An 18,890-nucleotide genomic window follows, 5' to 3' on the forward strand; every position below is an offset into this window, starting at 1 on the left:
ACTACTTCCAGTGTCTACTGCTGTACTGACCTCAAATGGACATGGTATGGGGGCGGACAGTAGGGTGAGCTATTTATGACTGATTGGTAGACAAAATAAGAGGGCCTCTGTCTAAATGATGTAAGTCTATGATGTCTGGGTTTCTCTACTGTAAGACTTCTTCAACGCTTTAGAAAGGCTACTAGCCCACAGTGTGACAGCAACCCACCGTGCATCTATTCTATTGAGAGAGTATACTGTAAAAAAAACAGAAGAGGATAGGAAAGGACAGCTGACAGGAAACCTGGACTGGAAACTTCCTCCAGGGATGGCCTGAGCTGCATTCCAACAGTGCATGAGATCAGGGTTATACACCAAGGTTGTTATAGTTTTGTTATTTTCTATTTGTTTTTATTTCTACTAGATTTAAGATGTTTATTTAGTTCAAGTTTGATAAAAACATTTTTACGTAATTTATTTTCAGTTTTAGGGACAGAAAGAAGCCTATTTGTGGGAGGCTAGGAGTCATTTACGTGTTTAGTGTGTGTGTTTGGGGACGTCACTTATGCATAAGGTGAAGGGTCAGGTCATAGGTTAGGTTTAAAGGTAGACTCGGCGAGATGACGTACAGTTGAAGTTGGAAGTTTACATACTTAGGTTGGAGTCATTAAAACTAGTTTTTCAACCACTCCACAAATTTCTTGTTAACAAACTATAGATTTGGCAAGTCGGTGAGGACATCTACTTTGTGCATGACACAAGTCATTTTTCAACCATGGCTTACAGACATATTATTTCACTTATTAATTCACTGTATCACAATTCCAGTGGGTCAGAAGTTTACATGCACTAAGTTGACTGTGCCTTTAAACAGCTTGGAAAATTCCAGAAAATTATGTCATGGCTTTAGAAGCTAGACTAATTGACATATTTTGAGTCAATTGGAGGATGTATTTCAAGGCCTACCTTCAAACTCAGTGCCTCTTTGCTTGACATCATGGGAAAATCTAAAGAAATCAGCCAGACCTCAGAAAAAAAATTGTAGACCTCCACAAGTCTGGTTCATCATTTGGAGCAATTTCCAAACGCCTGAAGGTACCACGTTCATCTGTACAAACAATAGTACACAAGTATAAACACCATGGGACCATGCAGCCGTCATACCGCTCAGGAAGGAGACGCATTCTGTCTCCTAGAGATGAACGTACTTTGCTGCGAAAAGTGCAAATCAATCCCAGAACAACATCAAAGGACCCTGTGAAGATGCTGAAGGAAACAGGTACAAAAGTATCTACATCCACAGTAAAACGAGTCCTATATCGACATAACCTGAAAGGCCGCTCAGCAAGGAAGAAGCCACTGCTCCAAAACCATAAAAAAGCCAGACTACAGTTTGCAACTGCACAATGGGGACAAATATCGTAATTTTGGGAGAAATGACCTCTGGTCTGATGAAACAAAAATATAACTTTTTGGCCATAATGACCATCGTTATGTTTGGAGGAAAAAGGGAACGCTTGCAAGCCGAAGAACACCATCCCAACCGTGAAGCACGGGGGTGGCAGCATCATGTTGTGGGGATGCTTTGCTGCAGGAGGGACTGGTGCACTTCACAAAATAGATGGCATCATCAGGAGGAAAATTATGTGGATATATTGAAGCAACATCTCAAGACATCAGTCAGGAAGTTAAAGCTTGGTCGCAAATGGGTCTTCCAAAAATGGACAATGACCCCAAGCATACTTCCAAAGTTGTGGCAAAATGGCTTAAGGACAACAAAGTTAAGGTAGTGGCCATCACAAAGCCCTGACTTCAATCTGATAGAAAATGTGTGGGCAGAACTGAAAAAGCATCTACACAGCTGACTCAGTTACACCAGCTCTATCAGGAAGAATGGGACAAAATTCACCCAACTTATTAAAATAAAGTGGTGAACCTAACTGACCTAAGACAGGGAATTTTTACTAGGATTAAATGTCAGGAAACTGAGGTTAAATGTATTTGACTAAGGTGTTTGTAAACTTCCGACTTCAACTGTAGATGCACAAAGTAAACAGTAGCAGTGGGTCAATTTCCACAACATCCAGGAACCAGTTGTGGTCCTGTAGCTACCACGTTGTAGCAGCGTGAAGCGTACCCGTGCACATTCGCAGATACTCTGTGTGACAGCAAAGTATTGCATCATGCTCGTCTCATCTCTCAAAGTTTGAGCAGACCACTTTTGTCAAATCTTTCAAAGTGTGTTGCATTCTGGGGATAAAAATGGTCCAACTTAGGGCCTCCCAATTGGTGCAACGGTGTAAGGCACTGCATCGCATGCAGTACTAGAGACGTTACTACAGACCCGGGTTCATTTCCCAGGCTGTGCCACAATTGGCCCAGCATCGTGAGGGTTTTGCCCGTGGGACTTCACTTAGCTCATCGCGCTCTAGTGACTCATTGTGGCCGCCTGGGTGCCTAAACGGCGTTTCCTCCGACACATTGGTGCGGCTGGCTTCTGGGTTAAGCTGGTGGGTGTTAAGGAGCGCGGTTAGGCGGGTCATGTTTCGGGGGACGCATGACTCCACCTTCGCCTCTCCCGAGCCCGTTGGGGAGTTGCAGCGATGCGACACGATCAAAAACTGGGGGATAAAATACCAAAAAATATTAAAATACATCAATAAAATGGTCCAACAGTCATGATGTTTCTGTAGTTGCTCCTCACCGACTTCATCCTGCAGCATTGTGGGAGGCTGTATTGTCAACCAATCATTAGGGTGTTTCAGTTTGACCCACGCGAACATGACTGAAACAGGAACCAATTTTCCGTGATTTATGTGTACAGTGGATACATACAAATAAATGTGATATTTTAGGTTCTCTCTCCATTATTGACTGTACAACGTGTAACATAATATTACATTGGGATATTTTGTGTGTGATATGGGGGTTAGATACATGTTGATTTCGACATTCTAAAGAAAACCTTTTAGCCTTGCTGTTGGAAAACCACATTGGTGTCCGACTTTCGGCTGTCGCAGATGCATTTCCCCCGACTACACGCCTCGTCTTTCGTATACAGTAAGGTTGATTTAGCCTTACCACTCAAACCTTACAAATATCTGCTGTGCTGCTCTTGGCAAAGCCATCTTGCCAAAAAACAAAAACGGAACATAATTCGTGATGGTTATTATTCTATTTTATTCGTTTTGGAGTCGAAGATGATAGTTTCAGTTATAGTTATAGTTTTTTGATAATTAGTTTTCGTTTCACTTTCAGTTTACTATAAGAAACATATTACACACAAAATAAAGGGGAAACTGGGTTCAAACCACAATCTCCTGCCCACCACAATACTGTTAGCCCCTGAGCTAAAGCCTAGGCATTATGTTTGGGAGCTAACACACGTCTTCAGGTCTTACCTGTGGCTGTTAGTCATCACCACGCTGTCACTGGGCTCCTCGCCTCCCATCCCTCTCATCCTCTCCTGACGTGCCCTGCGTCTACGCTCCCTTGCAGCCTCCTCCTCATCCTCATTACTACCCTGGAAGGCCATCCTGAGGGAGAGAGAAAGAGAGGAGAGAGAGTCAAGTAAGTCATTTTTTCCCCCTGAAAAACAAAGAAGAAAAACATAACCATAAGTTCCAGTGATGCTGAGAGTAAGTCCTCCTTTCCTTAGACAGAGATCAGGGTAGTTGCAGTACAAGATAAAGACTCATGGTGTCTTGTATCTACTTGACTCACTGTACTCTCACCCTGTTCCGCTTTACTCTACTGAGCGCAGGCCACTGCTGCTGAGGTTTCACTTTTGACAGCCTGATGAAAACAGTGTCTGGAGATGTGGCTTGGCCAGCGATGAGAGGAGAGGACCCCGACCGTAACATGGCTGCTGGCCCAAGCCTGCCTCAGTCCAGGCTCGGCCCAGTGGAGGGTTGAAGTGGTCGGGAGCTGTAGTGTGTGAAGGGCCGTAGTGTATATATATATATATATATATATATATATATATATATATATATATATATATGTGTGTGTGTGTGTGTGTGTGTGTGTGTGTGTGTGTGTTTTGCCTGTACTTTACAAAGGCCAGATCACTGATCTCAATGCCCTGCAGTTTGACAGTCTGACAGGAAAGTCTCCAGCCCACAGATGTGCTTTAAAAAAAGGTACCAGTCCATTCTATTCAGATTAATCTTATATTTCATGAATCATTCATGAAACATTGGGAAAGCCTCTCCCCTAAAGGTCTGAACCAACTTCTTCTCTTCCCCGCCTCTGTTTTGTTTGTGAGAAGAGCTCCATTCGGTCTGCCTCTGTGTGATCTTCAACATCAGTGTCAGGCATCGGCTACGCTAACATCATATGGTCGTTTGGCAGTGCGTACTGCGTGTTATTGAAGCATGTGCAGTTAACATGTTAAGCAGAGTGGTTTTATGGGAGACTTTACAGCAGGCTCTCCTGCTGGGTAAACTGACTGAGGAATGTTGTTATAATTGAACACAAGACTCTGCTCACGCCCAAACTAAACCTGGAGGGACGGTGACACACCTCTTTCTCGTCATCTTACATCAACAATCCTGGGAATATTTCCGTTGAAGCTTGCATTGACGCCTGCTTCGAAACGTGTACGAACAAAGTACGCGTCTGAGAACCGCCCTCTGTGCTCATACTCCCGACTGTTCCGCGCTCCAATTTGCATATTCGGAACACAGTCGTATGCACATTGTGAAACAGCCACGCTCTCTTTCTCTCCCTCTCACTTACAGCGCATGGGAGTGTACGTACGTTTGAGTGCCAGGGCGAGAGTGTGTATGCTAAAGGTCTACACCTCTCTACAATTTGATACACATTTACAATTCCATCAGACTAGAAGCTCTAGTCTAACAGTCTATATTGCTCTTCATGCTTAACATTTGCACATAGATGACTGGCTATATCCCCAAGTGCAGTTTGTAAAAAAAAAAAAAAAAGTAGCAAGGACCGACTCAACCTCTGGAGAATAGTATTGTCCCAGAAACAGCCTAAATCTCATGGGAAACTGAGACAACAGCCAGTCCTTAGTGGCACAGTGGAGTTAGTATGACAGTATCTCAGGGTTGACGATGCTTTATGACAGTCCAACCAACTCTTAACAGCTTAGTTAGCATTCTTGTCAAGCAAAGGCTTGGCGCTCTTGACTCCAGACTGATGCACCAACGAAGGCCCCAATGCAATATCCTCATTCCTTATAGACCACATACCACTTCAGAACGGCCTCTCCTCCCATCAGAGAGAGAGAGAAAATAGGGAGAGATCTTATCCCATATTCAAGATAATAAATCTTCCTATACAGTAGGAGCCTGACTTTGGCTAGCCAGCTTCCCTTGCAATGACATGCATAACTTATGTTGGCCATCACACGAAGATGTTTTCCTTGTGGAGTAAACTCTGTCGCTGGAGGATGAAGGTAATCATTTTATTGCAAAGTGTGTGACATTTTCAACAGTAAACACTTCTGCATTTGTTTTATATCGTAACAGAACTTGTTGCTGTTGTCCGTTTTTACAATGTGTACAATAAAGTTGATTTACGCCTAATGTTGTGTTCAGTTCCTGACTACTTGAGTAAGTAGAAATGTCCAGTCACACTAGGTCCAGTCACCAAACACATTAGGGGAAAAGATTTCCATATATTTTCTTTACGAACAAAATATCTCAGCAATGTCTGTGAAAACAACTTCAGAAAGCCCATGGGAAAATACTTCTTCACCTCTACTGGACTAAAATGGAGAGAGAGAGAGAGAGATAGATAGATAGAGATTGAAAGAGAGAGAGTGCACAGGGAGGGGTTTACTGCCAAAACGTCTGGCCCATTCCCACGCTCGCCCCTGTCCTTCACTTTCTCCTCCAGGCCCAGAGAGAGCAGCGTCATTTCCCCTATCATGAAGTCTACTGACATTCTGTCGACCCTTATCGTGTTATCAGTGCTCCATAGGCCTACATACCTTTTAACCTGCTCATCACACACCTCTATAGCTCCTGCGCTTATTTCTGAGCAACTGAGCAAGGGCCAGTACAGTCCTTCCCATGGTGAGATTCCCACTGTGGTACGAGTTCCTTTTGAGTTATAGCTTGACAATATGGGTCTTGTCTAGACACATTAGTTTGCATTATATACATTGTGGGGCAAAATTAACTTCCCCGAAATTGAGTGGGTGGGTCACAGGAGCACCAAAACGTGAGGCAACCAGACCACTGCTCCTACTATAGTCCACCCCAAACGTTCAGAGCTGGGCTGAGGCCCTAACAGACACAAGCAGGCCCAGTGAGAGTTTATGGTGCAGGCTGCCGGTTTGGGAGGGCATGTTTGGAACGGTCCATTTACTGAGAATGGGTGTTATTTGGGTCTGTTTGGAACGGTCCATTCACTGAGGATGGGTGTTGTTTGGGTCTGTTTGGAACGGTCCATTCACTGAGGATGGGTGTTGTTTGGGTCTGTTTGGAACGGTCCATTCACTGAGGATGGGTGTTGTTTGGGTCTGTTTGGAACAGTCCATTCACTGAGGATGGGTGTTATTTCCTGGCCTCTTCCTGGCCTCTCTGGAGACCTGACCTGCACACAGATGTGGAGGAGATGGGGGAAAAAATGGTAGCTTCGCTTCTCAAAGGGCAGGAGACTGACAAACACTGGCCTGCACAGAACTGTTTTGCATGTTGCCTCAGCTATGAAATGTGACATAAATCGAGTCAACTGCATTGGGCTCCGTCACCAGACAAAAAGGGGTGTGACATGACAGAACACAGGACAGGGTTACATGGTTTGGGAACATTCCAACAGAATATCATTTTTTAAAGGGGACAAATAAAAACCACAGTCAAAACATTCCTGTGTGTGTGTGTGTGTGTGTGTGTGTGTGTGTGTGTGTGTGTGTGTGTGTGTTACATTGTCATAGCAAAGCCCTGGTCAGTCACAGAGGGCAGAGGAGAGTATGTGCAGGACACCAACCAGACAGCCTGAGATCCCAGCTGTATCGTTGTATGTCATTTGTCACAGAGTGCAGTACAAAAAGCCCAGTCAGCTAACCCCTGGGTCCACAGTGACCAGAAACACAAACACTGCTTTCTAAACCACATTCCTTAGGGGATGCCTTTACATTCATTAGACTGTGCTTGATTCATTCAATCAAACTTGAATTCCAGCATGTGCAGAGTATTAAACCCAGCAGAAATACACAGTAGACGGTGAAGCGGAGTCCACCTTGGCCTGGTAGTCTCTGGCCTGCTGGTGATTAGGACTGGAGCTTCACCTCTCTGTCAACAAGACAGATTGTTCTGTTCTAGACGGGGTCTGACACAATGCAGAGCCACGAGTGCTGGGGAACTCCTAGGCCTCTCTCTCTCTCTACGCACACACACACACAGAGCAGACAAGAATCTTGGCTCACTGGGCTAAAGGAGGCGAATGGAGCTTGTCAAGCCTTCACCACCTGATGACGGTTCAATCTGGCTGAAACCCTCCAGGACTTTCAGACCTCCATATTGCATGTACACGGGCAATACAGTAAACCAAGCATGCATGCATACCAGTGGAGGCTGCTGAGGGGAGGACGGCTCATAATAATGGCTGAAATGGAATGGCATCAAACACCTGGAGACCATGTGTTGGATACCATTCTACTCCAGTCATTACCACGAGCCTGTCCTCACCAATTAAGGTGCCACCAACCTCCTGTGATGCCTACACACACACACACACACACCCCTCCTCCAGGGCCTAGTGACTAGGAAACAGCTCCTTGTGATCTCTACTAGTAAACACTTATAATGTAAAAGTGTTTGGCAGCCCTGACTGCAGATCTTATTGTATAGACTGGAGTGCTCTCTCTCTCTCTGTCTTTGTGTCTCTCTCTGTGTGTCTCTCTCTCGCTGTGTCTCTCTCTCTCGCTGTGTCTCTCTCTCTCGCTGTGTCTCTCTCTCTCGCTGTGTCTCTCTCTCTCGCTGTGTCTGTGTGTCTCTCTCTCTCTCTCTCTCTCTCTCGCTGTGTCTCTCTCTCTCTCGCTGTGTCTCTCTCTCTCTCGCTGTGTCTCTCTCTCTCTCGCTGTGTCTCTCTCTCTCTCGCTGTGTCTCTCTCTCTCTCGCTGTGTCTCTCTCTCTCTCGCTGTGTCTCTCTCTCTCTCGCTGTGTCTCTCTCTCTCTCGCTGTGTCTCTCTCTCTCTCGCTGTGTCTCTCTCTCTCTCGCTGTGTCTCTCTCTCTCGCTGTGTCTCTCTCTCTCGCTGTCTTTCTCTCTCTCGCTGTCTTTCTCTCTCTCGCTGTCTTTCTCTCTCTCTGTGTCTCCTCTCTGTGTCTCCTCTCTGTGTCTCCTCTCTGTGTCTCCTCTCTGTGTCTCCTCTCTGTGTCTCCTCTCTGTGTCTCCTCTCTGTGTCTCCTCTCTGTGTCTCCTCTCTGTGTCTCCTCTCTGTGTCTCCTCTCTGTGTGTGTGTGTGTGTGTTTTCTTTTTACATCGTATTTGGTGATGGTTGACTCGATTGGTCCAACAAGACATGTGTTTTTTTAAGAACAAATTCTTATTTACAATGACGGCCTACTCTCATTTACAATGAGAGACATTGAAATATTGATTGTTACAGCATATTTGCAAAATATAGCGATGTAATCTTTTATCAATAACATGAGTCGGTTGAAAATCGCACATGGTCCCGCCAACTGAAATGACTCCTTTAACTAAATAAACAGAACAAACTCCCATCAAGCCTATAGCTTACTACTCTTACTCTCTCTCTCGCTCTCTCTCATACAGTCTGTATTTTCTACCAAATTCCATATAATATAAACACTGTGGGATAATATAAATAATATAAAACACGGGTTTTATGATCTGTTGTGAAATATAACGACTGCATTAAGTTATCTTTCAATCAACTGGTTTGAGCTGGAGCAATGAGGCATAGGCACACGCCCAAAGGTACAACAATAGACGCCAACATTGCTGCAGTAGTTAACACTTGTTGTACAACATAATCACACGTCACAATTAAAATGTACAAGATTATTATATTCACTGATTAAGTTGACTGGGAAGTATTTTCTGTTTCCAGCCACATTACAGTATTTACAAATCAGGAGGACAATGTCATAGATATCAAGTTTAATTTTTTATTTTTTTAAAACACACAACAAAATGCTGGGTTAAATATTGGACAGAACACATGTTGGGTTATGTTTTACCCAACCAGTTGGGTTTATGAGCTATGATCCATCAGGTCAGATCAGAAGACTGGAGGTGTGGCTTAGTAGGGGCGTGGCTTTTTGATAGTTCTATTTGGCCACCCGTGAGTGTAAACGTCATTCCGGTTAATCTGTTCTGTTGTATTGTCAACACATGTTAAGAGTGAGCACGGACACTTTTGTAGCTTGCCAATCAAAACAGCAACATAGTGTCATCCAAGGCTTTACAGACAAGTTCAGGCTTGTTCAGTAGCTCCTGTTTGCAGAGAGCACTTATCATATCTTCAGTTAATGTCACTGCCATATCGCTCAGTAAAGGATTGGACCGCCAGAGATACACATTTGCATATCCTATTGCCCGTGATGCATATTCATGTTTTATGATGCGTGTTGCCAGGTTAAATGACTGTTGTTCGTAAGTATAATCGGGATAAGGGATGAAGCTACCCAGACAGGCTGAGCAAGCTAAGCTCCTGGTGTTAAGTAGTCTACTGTGTCCTTGCTCCGTAAAAGGAGACATGGTTGAGGTGATCCATTTTAGATGAGCTCAACTGAAATGTCTGGGCTTGTCATGTATTACAGTAACTCATTTGACTTGAGGACGCACAGAGGCTTTCTATATGAGGTCAACAGTACATTCTACCAGTGACACGATGAGAGACAAAGCAGAACGTATTGAGTCAGGGGAGAGAGAGAGAGAGAGAGAGAGAGAGAGAGAGAGAGAGAGAGAGAGAGAGAGAGAGAGAGAGAGAGAGAGAGAGAGAGAGAGAGAGAGAGAGAGAGAGAGAGAGAGAGAGAGAGAGAGAGAGAGAGAGAGAGAGAGAGAGAGAGAGAGAGAGAGAGAGAGAGAGAGAGAGAGAGAGAGAGAGAGAGAGAGAGAGAGAGAGAGAGAGAGAGAGAGAGAGAGAGAGAGAGAGAGAGAGAGAGAGAGAGAGAGAGAGAGAGAGAGAGAGAGAGAGAGAGAGAGAGAGAGAGAGAGAGAGAGAGAGAGAGAGAGAGAGAGAGAGAGAGAGAGAGAGAGAGAGAGAGAGAGAGCGAGAACACAACACATGTCATCAGATCAGTGGTAGATTATTGCCTGCATGAGGAGAGGAAGCCAATATTTGCTGAGTGATGTTTTTAAAGCCCTGAGGAGAGTCCAAACTATTTAAGGGTCGGCTCTCTGGTTCCAACTTGGCATGGAGATCACAGGGACCTGTAACAACCTGAGCCCAGCTCAAAGTCCTTTAACTGACTTCAACTGGGCTCTGAAGAACACTGAGGTCATATGGTCACAGCACTCGCTGTGCCATCAACACCCCCTCTGGACAACACGTGTACCTGCAACTTCCTCTGGCTGCACATTTACCGTTATGACGTCATGTTCAGAGTGGCTAAGCAATAAGGCCCGAGGAGGTGTTGTATATGGCTAATATACCACAGCTAAGGGCTGTTCTTACGCACGACGCATCGCAGAGTGCCTGGACACAGCCCTTAGCCGTGGTATATTGGCCACATATCACAAACCCCTGAGGTGCCTTATTGCTATTATAAACTGGTTACCTACGTAATTAGAGCAGTAAAAATAAATGTTTTGTCATACACATAGTATACGGTCTGATATACCATGGCTGTCAGCCAATCAGCATTAAGGGCTCGAACCACCCAGTTTATAATGATAAACTCCAATGAGACAAGACAATAATATTGCAGATATGTAAGTGTGTGTGTAGTTGTTGATGGATATGGAAGAGGTTTGAGGTTCAGAGGAGGATGAGTAGGAAGAGGAGGAGGAAGAAGGGATGTAGGAGGAGAGGGAAGAAGAGCGGGAGTAGAGGTTGGAGAAGAGATGGAGGAGCAGGATGAAGATGAAGAGGAGGAAGAGCAATAAGCGGAGACAGGAAGAAGAGGCGGAAGAGGAGGCCAGCCTTACCGTTCAGCCTCCAGGCGCATCTCCTCCCTCTTCTGCCTCCTGAGCTCTCTGCGCCGCTCAAAGTCGTCGTCCATGGTTACGCCCTGCAGGATGACATCATCATTAATGACGTTTTAGTTTATATACTGGAAGGACTTACGAGTTTATCACCATCCGGTACCTCTGTATCCTGCTGGGTCATATTCATTAGGACATGCAACGGAAAACATTTGAAAAGGTTCTACAACAGAAAAACTAAAATAGGCGTTTCTTAAATGGTAGGTAGTTCCTCCCTCTTTCCTTCAGTTTTCTTCTGCTTGATGCGTAGTGAAAAACGACCCTGAGGTCTCTCTGCTCTAGACCTCGATACAGGGATGCATGTTCGTGTGCCTACTACGACATTCCCCCCCAATACTTGCAGTACAGTTACGGTACATTGATCTCTCTCCAAGCCAGACACACAGTCACATTTCCCTATAAAACAAAAAACAAAGGGAGAAAGTGAAGGAATGACAGAGGAGAAAGGAGGAGAAATCGTGTGGGGAGGAAGAGATGTTAGCACAGGATGTTAACGCTCTTCACTAAAAATACCCTGGGTACGTGACCGAGGAGAGGAGCGGGACCACCCAGAAGATCCTTAGCCTGTCATCATCAACCTACGCTCTTCTCTTACGATAACACAACTGTACACAACCCCAATCTAGCCTACTACTACAGCTAATAGTAAAGTACATTGAGTGAAAGGCTACAGTACTATACCTTAGCAGTTGATTAGACCTTGAAATATACTGTATATTCTTCCCTCTTACACCATTCCAGCCTCTCTCCCACTGCTTTATCCCGGCACGGCCACAACACAAAGAGTTCCTGCTGCTGTACAATCTTTCACCGGCTTCAGCAGTCAACAGAAAAGGCAAACACCTCTTCCTTTCGCCCTTCTACTCCTCCCCTCCCTCCCACTCTCCCTCCCTTCCTTTCCTTTCTTGTAACTCTCTCTCTCTCTCCCCTTGCTCTCTCCTTCCCAAACCTCTATTACTTTTCCTGTTTTGTTTACAGAGCTGTCAGTGGTTGGCTAGGATCAGATCTGGGATCAGTTTTAGAGAGGCAGGGTGGCTTCCTGAGTTGTGCTGTAGCCTCCTGCTCTGTGCCCCTCTGTAGCCTCACACAGAGAGAGGACCAGAAAGGGTCTCCAACACGCACACGAGGACAGGGGAGGTATGCTTTAAACAAAACCCATCACTCCCAGGGCTAGTCTCTCTCTCTCTCTCTCTCTCTCTTCTCACAAACCCCACCTCCTTCTCATTTTAACTAGAGGGCTATCATAGTCAAACTACGATGCCCGTGTGATTTGGGCTAGATTATTTCCAACACCGCAATAATTTGCTCTCTATGTTTAGATACACTTACGCCATTTGCAGGAGGAAGAAAATTGGCACTTGGATTTCAGCAATTCGTACAACTGTAATTAGACAAAATGAGAGCAATAATGAAAACCCTAAAGCCTACAACAGCGTTAGTTTAATCACATACTTCCTAGAAGCAGCACTGGGACTGAGAACGCGCTATTAGTATGAGTATGATTTGGGGAATATTTAAGAATAATGATTTATGCATAGATCATAATTTGATATTAGACTCAACAGGATTTTGAGTTTGCCTGTGAGAGTGGAGAGCAGTAGGTCTACATTCGTGATTTTTTTTTGCATTCCAGAGTATAGCCCTCAATAAAATGGAGATATGTCCGTGTTGCACTGGTTGCTTGAGAGGACCACCCATATTCTGTCAAAGCTAACATACATGGAGCAGAAGAATGGAGAGAGAGAGAGCTTCCTGGAATTACATCTTTCTGACTTTCCCTCTGAGGGATTCATAATAGAACTGCCTCTCCCTGTTCACTGTAAACTGTCGTCTCTCTCTCTCCACCTCTCTCCTCTCCCTCTCTGCCCACTGTAAATTAAGGTCTCTTTCTCTCTCTCTCTCTCTCTCTCTCTTCCCTCTGAACTAAGCTCTCTTTCTTCCACTCTCACTCTACTCTCTTGCCACTGTAAACTCTCTCTCTCTCTCTCTACTGTAAACCGATGACTTTTTCCTCTCCCCACTCTCTCTGCCAGCTCCTGAGAGCTACAACGGCAATAATGAAACATTTACTAGTCAAATGAATGCTCTGCCGCAACTCTGTCTGGCACTACCCAGCGCTTAAGGAACATTATATTAAAAGCCATGTCGATGTTATCCAGACAACGCTAGCTTCATTCTCCCCTATCATTTCAGGAGAGGTCTGTGTTAACAACATCCAAAACGATGTGTCCTCTACTCACAAGGAGAGAGCTGGAAGAGAATGTGGTACCATTTCATTCTTAGAGGCATTGCAATGTTGATATGCAGTGAAATGTCCGACGTGCTGTTTTGCTCTGTGAGTAAAACAGCATAGGAAGCCTCTTTTTCCACGAGTCATCACTGACACACAACCCGAATAACTTTGTCGTCTTCACCACGTTAGCACAAACACATTCATCTCAAGACTATGCCTCGGAAACTATTTGAGGAATGCAGCATTTTAACCTCCGAATGTCAGCACAGCATCTTGAAAGAAGCTCCAAGTTACTAATTCACATGCCATTTTAAAAACAACTCCAGAAGATTCTTCCAGAGGACGAAGCACTTTAAAGTTGTTGGGGGGAAAAAAGCTGTCAAATGTAACGTTAACATTGGCAGGCCTGTCAGCAGATAACTTACACCCCCTGACACTTCTTCACCGGATAAACAGAAAAAAATAGAGCGGGAGGGGAGAGGGAGTTCTACTGGGATACAACAGCAGCTTTTAGTCCATCTTATCCAAAGATTGCCCGAGTCCAAAACGGATTAAAAATGACACAATATTTGGACTGCCACCCACCAACTTCTTGACTGCAGCCGTTCTGGACGACTTGAGCGTGGGACTAAAATTAACTCCCGAGAAAGAGAGAGGGAGAATGGAAGAAAGACAGACAGAAAGAAAAGAGAAAACATTGAGGCCAACACAAACTTGGCCTACTTAGAATATATTCCAATATATCCTTAGATAGCACCAACATGCACAGTTTACTGTAGTGGGGACATGAAAGCAAACATGGTTATGCTATGGGACTCTGCCTAAGGTGTCTACTTTTGGCATCACAAGGAATGCTCTGTTCTTTTCCCTTTAAGAGAAGAAAAGAAAAGGGGATTGTGGGCCGGCTCCCACCCTCCCAGCTCCCTGGCTCTGCCTGTACCTGCAGGTAAGCGCAAGCTGTGTGCACATTGCCATGGTGACACAGGTGTGAGGGTTGGCCAGGTGTGGTTGGAGGGAGGGAGCTGGGAGATATAGAGGTATCCCAGGTATCTGCCATGTCAGTGGTGGGCTGGCACAAGACCCAGGGATTGTGTGGCAGGAGCAGAGAGGGAAAGGGAGAGTGAGGCCAAGGCATCCTTCACCTCCTCTCCCTCGCTGGGGCTTACTCATTAGGAGATGCTGGTGGAATGTGAGCTATGTGCTCTTTGCTCTGGCCCCTGTCTGGGCCTCTCAGGTGGGGTGGAGAGGTAGGCTGCTGTCACTCTTACTCACTGTTAGTCTATCCATAGGCTACTGTGAGAGCCTGGTATGGCCATGTACAATAAACGTCTTCATCAGGATCGTTACCACTATAATCATCCTCATCATCTTTTTTATTTAAAAAAAAAACTTATTTAACCTTTATTTAACATTTACAACCGCGACCTGGCGAAGATAAAGCAAAGCAGTGCGACACAAACAACACAGAGTTACACATGGAATAAACAAACGTACAGTCAATAACACAATAGAAAAAATATATATACAGTGTGTGCAAATGAGGTAAGATTAGGGAGATAAGGCAATAAATAGGCCGTAGTGGCGAAGTAATTACAATTTAGCAATTAAACACTGGAGTGATAGACGTGCAGCAGATTAATGTGCAAGTAGAGATACTGGGGTGCAAAGGAGCAAGAATAACAATATGGGGATGAGGTAGTTTGGGTGGGCTATTTACAGATGGGCTATGTACAGGTGCAATGATCTGTGAGCTGCTCTGACAGCTGATGCTTAAAGTTAGTGAGGGAGATATCTCCCAGCTTCAGTGATTTTTGCAATTCGTTCCAGTCATTGGCAGCAGAGAACTGGAAGGAAAGGCGGCCAAAGGAGGAGTTGGCTTTGGGGGTGACCAGTGAAATATACCTGCTGGAGCACGTGCTACGGGTGGGTGCTGCTATGGTGACCAGTGAGCTGAGATAAGGCGGGGCTTTACCTAGCAAAGACTTATAGATGACCTGGAACCAGTGGGTTTGGCGACGAATACGAAGCGAGGGTCAGCCAACGAGAGCATACAGGTCGCAGTGGTGGGTGGTATATGGGGCTTTGGTGACAAAACGGATGGCACTGTGATAGACTGCATCCAATTTGCTGAGTAGAGTGTTGGGGCTATTTTTAAAATGACATCGCCGAAGTCAAGGATCGGTAGGATAGTCAGTTTTACGAGGGTATGTTTGGCAGCATGAGTGAAGGATGCTTTGTTGCAAAATAGGAAGCTGATTCTAGATTTAATTTTGGATTGGAGATGATTAATGTGAGTCTGGAAGGAGAGTTTACAGCCTAACCAGACACCTAGGTATTTGTAGTTGTCCACATATTCTAAGTCAGAACCGTCCAGAGTAGTGATGCTGGACGGGCGGGCAGATGCGGGCAGCAATCGGTTGAAGAGCATGCATTTAGTTTTACTTGCATTTAAGAGCAGTTGGAGGCCACGGAAGGAGTGTTGTATCTTGATCATCACAATCTTGAGTTCACCATCCTCCTCCTCTTCATCATCCACCTGATCATCATATTGTAATATAATCTAACCATTCCATTCAATTCCTGACAATGGCATGATTATCCGAGCAACAGATTCCGGCCGCAACAACAGTATCCCCAATTCCCCGTCCTCCGGTTGGAGACATGAATCATGTCTGGCTCTGACACTGACAGACAGGGATGGGGAGGGAGGGAGGGAGGAAGGGGGGAAAGGGTGAGGGAGAAGCTGCCCAAGGGAGGAAACGGGAGGCATACTCTCACCTGGAGAGAGAATCTGAGCACCAGTCAGTCAGTCACTCCAGCCTCAGCCTGTTCCACGTTGAGGAGGAGGGGGGTCTCAAATCTGTGTGGAAAAGGAGAAAACTACTAAAATGCCATTCTCCATGCCATTCCCCCCCCCAGGCTGCTATTCACTTAAAGTGTTCCAATGAAACCTAGTGATCAAAAGGCTCTTTCTATTTCGAGACCCAGTTCCGTCAATGAGTGTGGTGCGAGAGCCAAGACAGTGAAATCTGTCTCGACTATGACATTCACCTGGGCCAGGTCATCCCAACTGAGCTCCTCAACTCTGTCTGACTGGCTGACTCTGAGTCAGGGCTCTGTCTGTCTGTTAACGCTGTAGGTGTGTCACCTCCTGATCCCGGTGCGGTGTCATTTAGGTGGTGAGCCAAAATCCTATTACACTGATCTCAGACCTGCTGGAGTAAAACCTATTGGTGTGATGTTTTATGGTGGACTCAGGTCTTAGGTCAGGTCTGTGTGTACTGTATCTGTGTTGACGGTGTCTGTATTACGGTGCAGTAGACCAGCTAATGGCCTGTACAGTAATGAGACTGAGCAGCGTCCCCTCTGGAGCTAAACTAAGCCCTGCACAGTGCAAGTCACTCCTTGTCAGTCAGGTGACAGGCCAGGATTCCCCACCCAGCAGTGTTTATACAGGAGCCATCAGGACTGTCTCACAGTCACACAGCCTGCGCTCTGTCTACTCATACACAGAGGAGAGGAACAGAGCAGAGGTTTAGCTGTAGTAGATACCATGGTCTTCTATAGGCAGACTGACTGACTGCAGACTGACTGACTGACTAATGCTATGCAGGTGCTCAGGGGGCAGTTTGAGTTGGGCAAACGCCAAGAGGATACCTGTATGGGTATGTATCCAAATGTGGATAGCAATACAGAGGGCAGAGGAATGTTCCATCTCTGAGAACATCTGGGAGTATATGTGTCTGTCTTGGTCTGTGTGTCTCTGTGCGCCCAGCCAACGTGCATGTGTCCTGTCCATCGCCACCTGTAATGATGTGTTTGGAAGAGGTTCTCCTCCCTTGGTCCCGTTCAGCGTGATCTGCCTCTCCTCTCACAAGTCGGCCCCGTGCCCCGCCTCCATTAACACATTTACTGCCTCTGGCCCAGCCCAGGCAGTGAAACACGCCGGGATGTGGCCACATCAATTCACTGGAGTTTTAGGCATGGGGGAGGCCATGATTTCTGACTCTCTTTCGCTTTGCCTGTCTCCCCTTCACCCGTCTCTTAGTGTGTCACGGTACAGACACTGCTGTTGGACCGCAAAGGCATGATCCGACCAGCTGCTGACTACGTGCTCATTGTCAACACTGGGATAATGTGAGGAGGAGGTGTGTATGGATGTGCGTGTGTGTGTGACTGCACATACTTTCTCCCCTACATACTGACGCCAAGGGGATGTCAGACAACTCAGTTGACCTGAGGACAGATCCTGTGGTGTCGGAGTAGAAGACTTTAGCGGGGACACATCTTTCCTTGGGCAGGATATGAGGTGGCCAAAAGCATCTGAGCTCAGCTCTGTTCAGCTCGATCTCAATACCATCTGCTTCATATGTTAGGGCTCTATCCGCTCCAAAACAAATTCATTCCGCGAGAAGTTTCGGTTAGCTCTAATACGGAAGAATTCGGCAAATTAAAGCACTATTCATAGAATATTGGAGAGCTGAGAGCCCATTGGAAATGACAATATAAGGACTGACTAAACTGGGTGAGGGACTCTGGATAGGAATCTGCCTGTCATGCGTCCTTGAATTCTTAAGACGCACCATCATTAGTGACTTAGTCTGATGATCACACACAATCCCTCCCAAATCACCACAGATTGCTATTGTGTTGACTTTGGCTGTAAGATTGAGGAGTGAGGGGAAAATATTGGGGCTGAAAAAAAAAGGGGAAAAAAAGAGGTCCAAGCCTCGGAGTTTCCACTTGGGGATGAAAAAGGAGACTCCTGCATGCATTCCCAGACAATGGTTCACAATCCCTGACACATCTCCTTTCCCAGATTAATATTCAGACTGACTGCTAGCTATAGCCTAAGGTTACCTGTAACAGCTCACAGCTGAGAATCCATCACCAACACACACTGTAATCATCACAGGCACAAACTGATCCAACGTATTACTGAATGTTGCTGTCCAATCAGTGTTGTGCTAGACAAGGTTCTTTCACTGATATGCTTGACATCTCAGTTACTAAACTTAGTGTGTGATGTAACATGTTGATCAAATTACTCACATAACCCTTTTGGGAAAGGAAAAAAGTCCCCCAGAATGCCTTACATTTCATCATTCTGATAAGAGATTACAAATTTAGCCCCATGCTGGAACATTGATACATTTCCCAATGCCAGTGTGATTAACTTGGGTTTTTATGGCGTGGCATGTTCAATTGGTGTTTTAAATAGAACATTAGTCATTGGAATAATCTATTTTTACTCTTCTGGTTTGGTCCCAAACACGGTTCTGTTCTGTTCCTCCTCTCCTCTCCTCTCCTCTCCTCTCCTCTCCTCTCCCCCAGTAATGCTTATTAAACCTGTTAAACGTGTTATGACCTCCTCTCTCCCCCCAGAGGGACCTTCCTATTCGGCCTGACACACACAGCCACTCGCACCTGTACGTCGGCTTTCCTCAGTTGATCAGCTTCAACCTTTGCTACATGTCTGTCTTTGAAGCACCATGTCGGAGACTCGTCGTGCTCGTCAGCAAAGACAAT

The 18,890-nt window shown here is 45.5% G+C and overlaps 1 protein-coding gene across 6 annotated transcripts in view; it reads right to left on the reverse strand.

The window, feature by feature from the left end:
- LOC120031893 (non-muscle caldesmon-like) overlaps window positions 1–18,890 on the reverse strand; it is a 52,223-nt gene that overhangs the window by 16,244 nt on the left and 17,089 nt on the right. For 4 of the 6 annotated variants that reach the window (XR_005473767.1, XR_005473768.1, XM_038977717.1 and 1 more), the window contains exons 1-3: window positions 11,810–11,987; window positions 11,072–11,154; window positions 3,381–3,515 (exon numbers count right to left, since the gene is read on the reverse strand). Coding sequence is in view for 4 of the 6 variants with exons in the window: in XM_038977717.1 (XP_038833645.1) it covers window positions 3,381–3,515; window positions 11,072–11,145 (209 nt within the window). In the remaining 2 variants the exon portion in view is untranslated. Of the gene's footprint in view, window positions 1–3,380; window positions 3,516–11,071; window positions 11,155–11,809; window positions 11,988–16,139; window positions 16,222–18,890 lie in introns of those variants that run through there. The other 2 variants (XM_038977715.1, XM_038977716.1) reach the window with 2 other exon arrangements.

Source organism: Salvelinus namaycush, chromosome 38 (assembly GCF_016432855.1).
Source record: "Salvelinus namaycush isolate Seneca chromosome 38, SaNama_1.0, whole genome shotgun sequence".
NCBI lineage: Eukaryota > Metazoa > Chordata > Actinopteri > Salmoniformes > Salmonidae > Salvelinus > Salvelinus namaycush.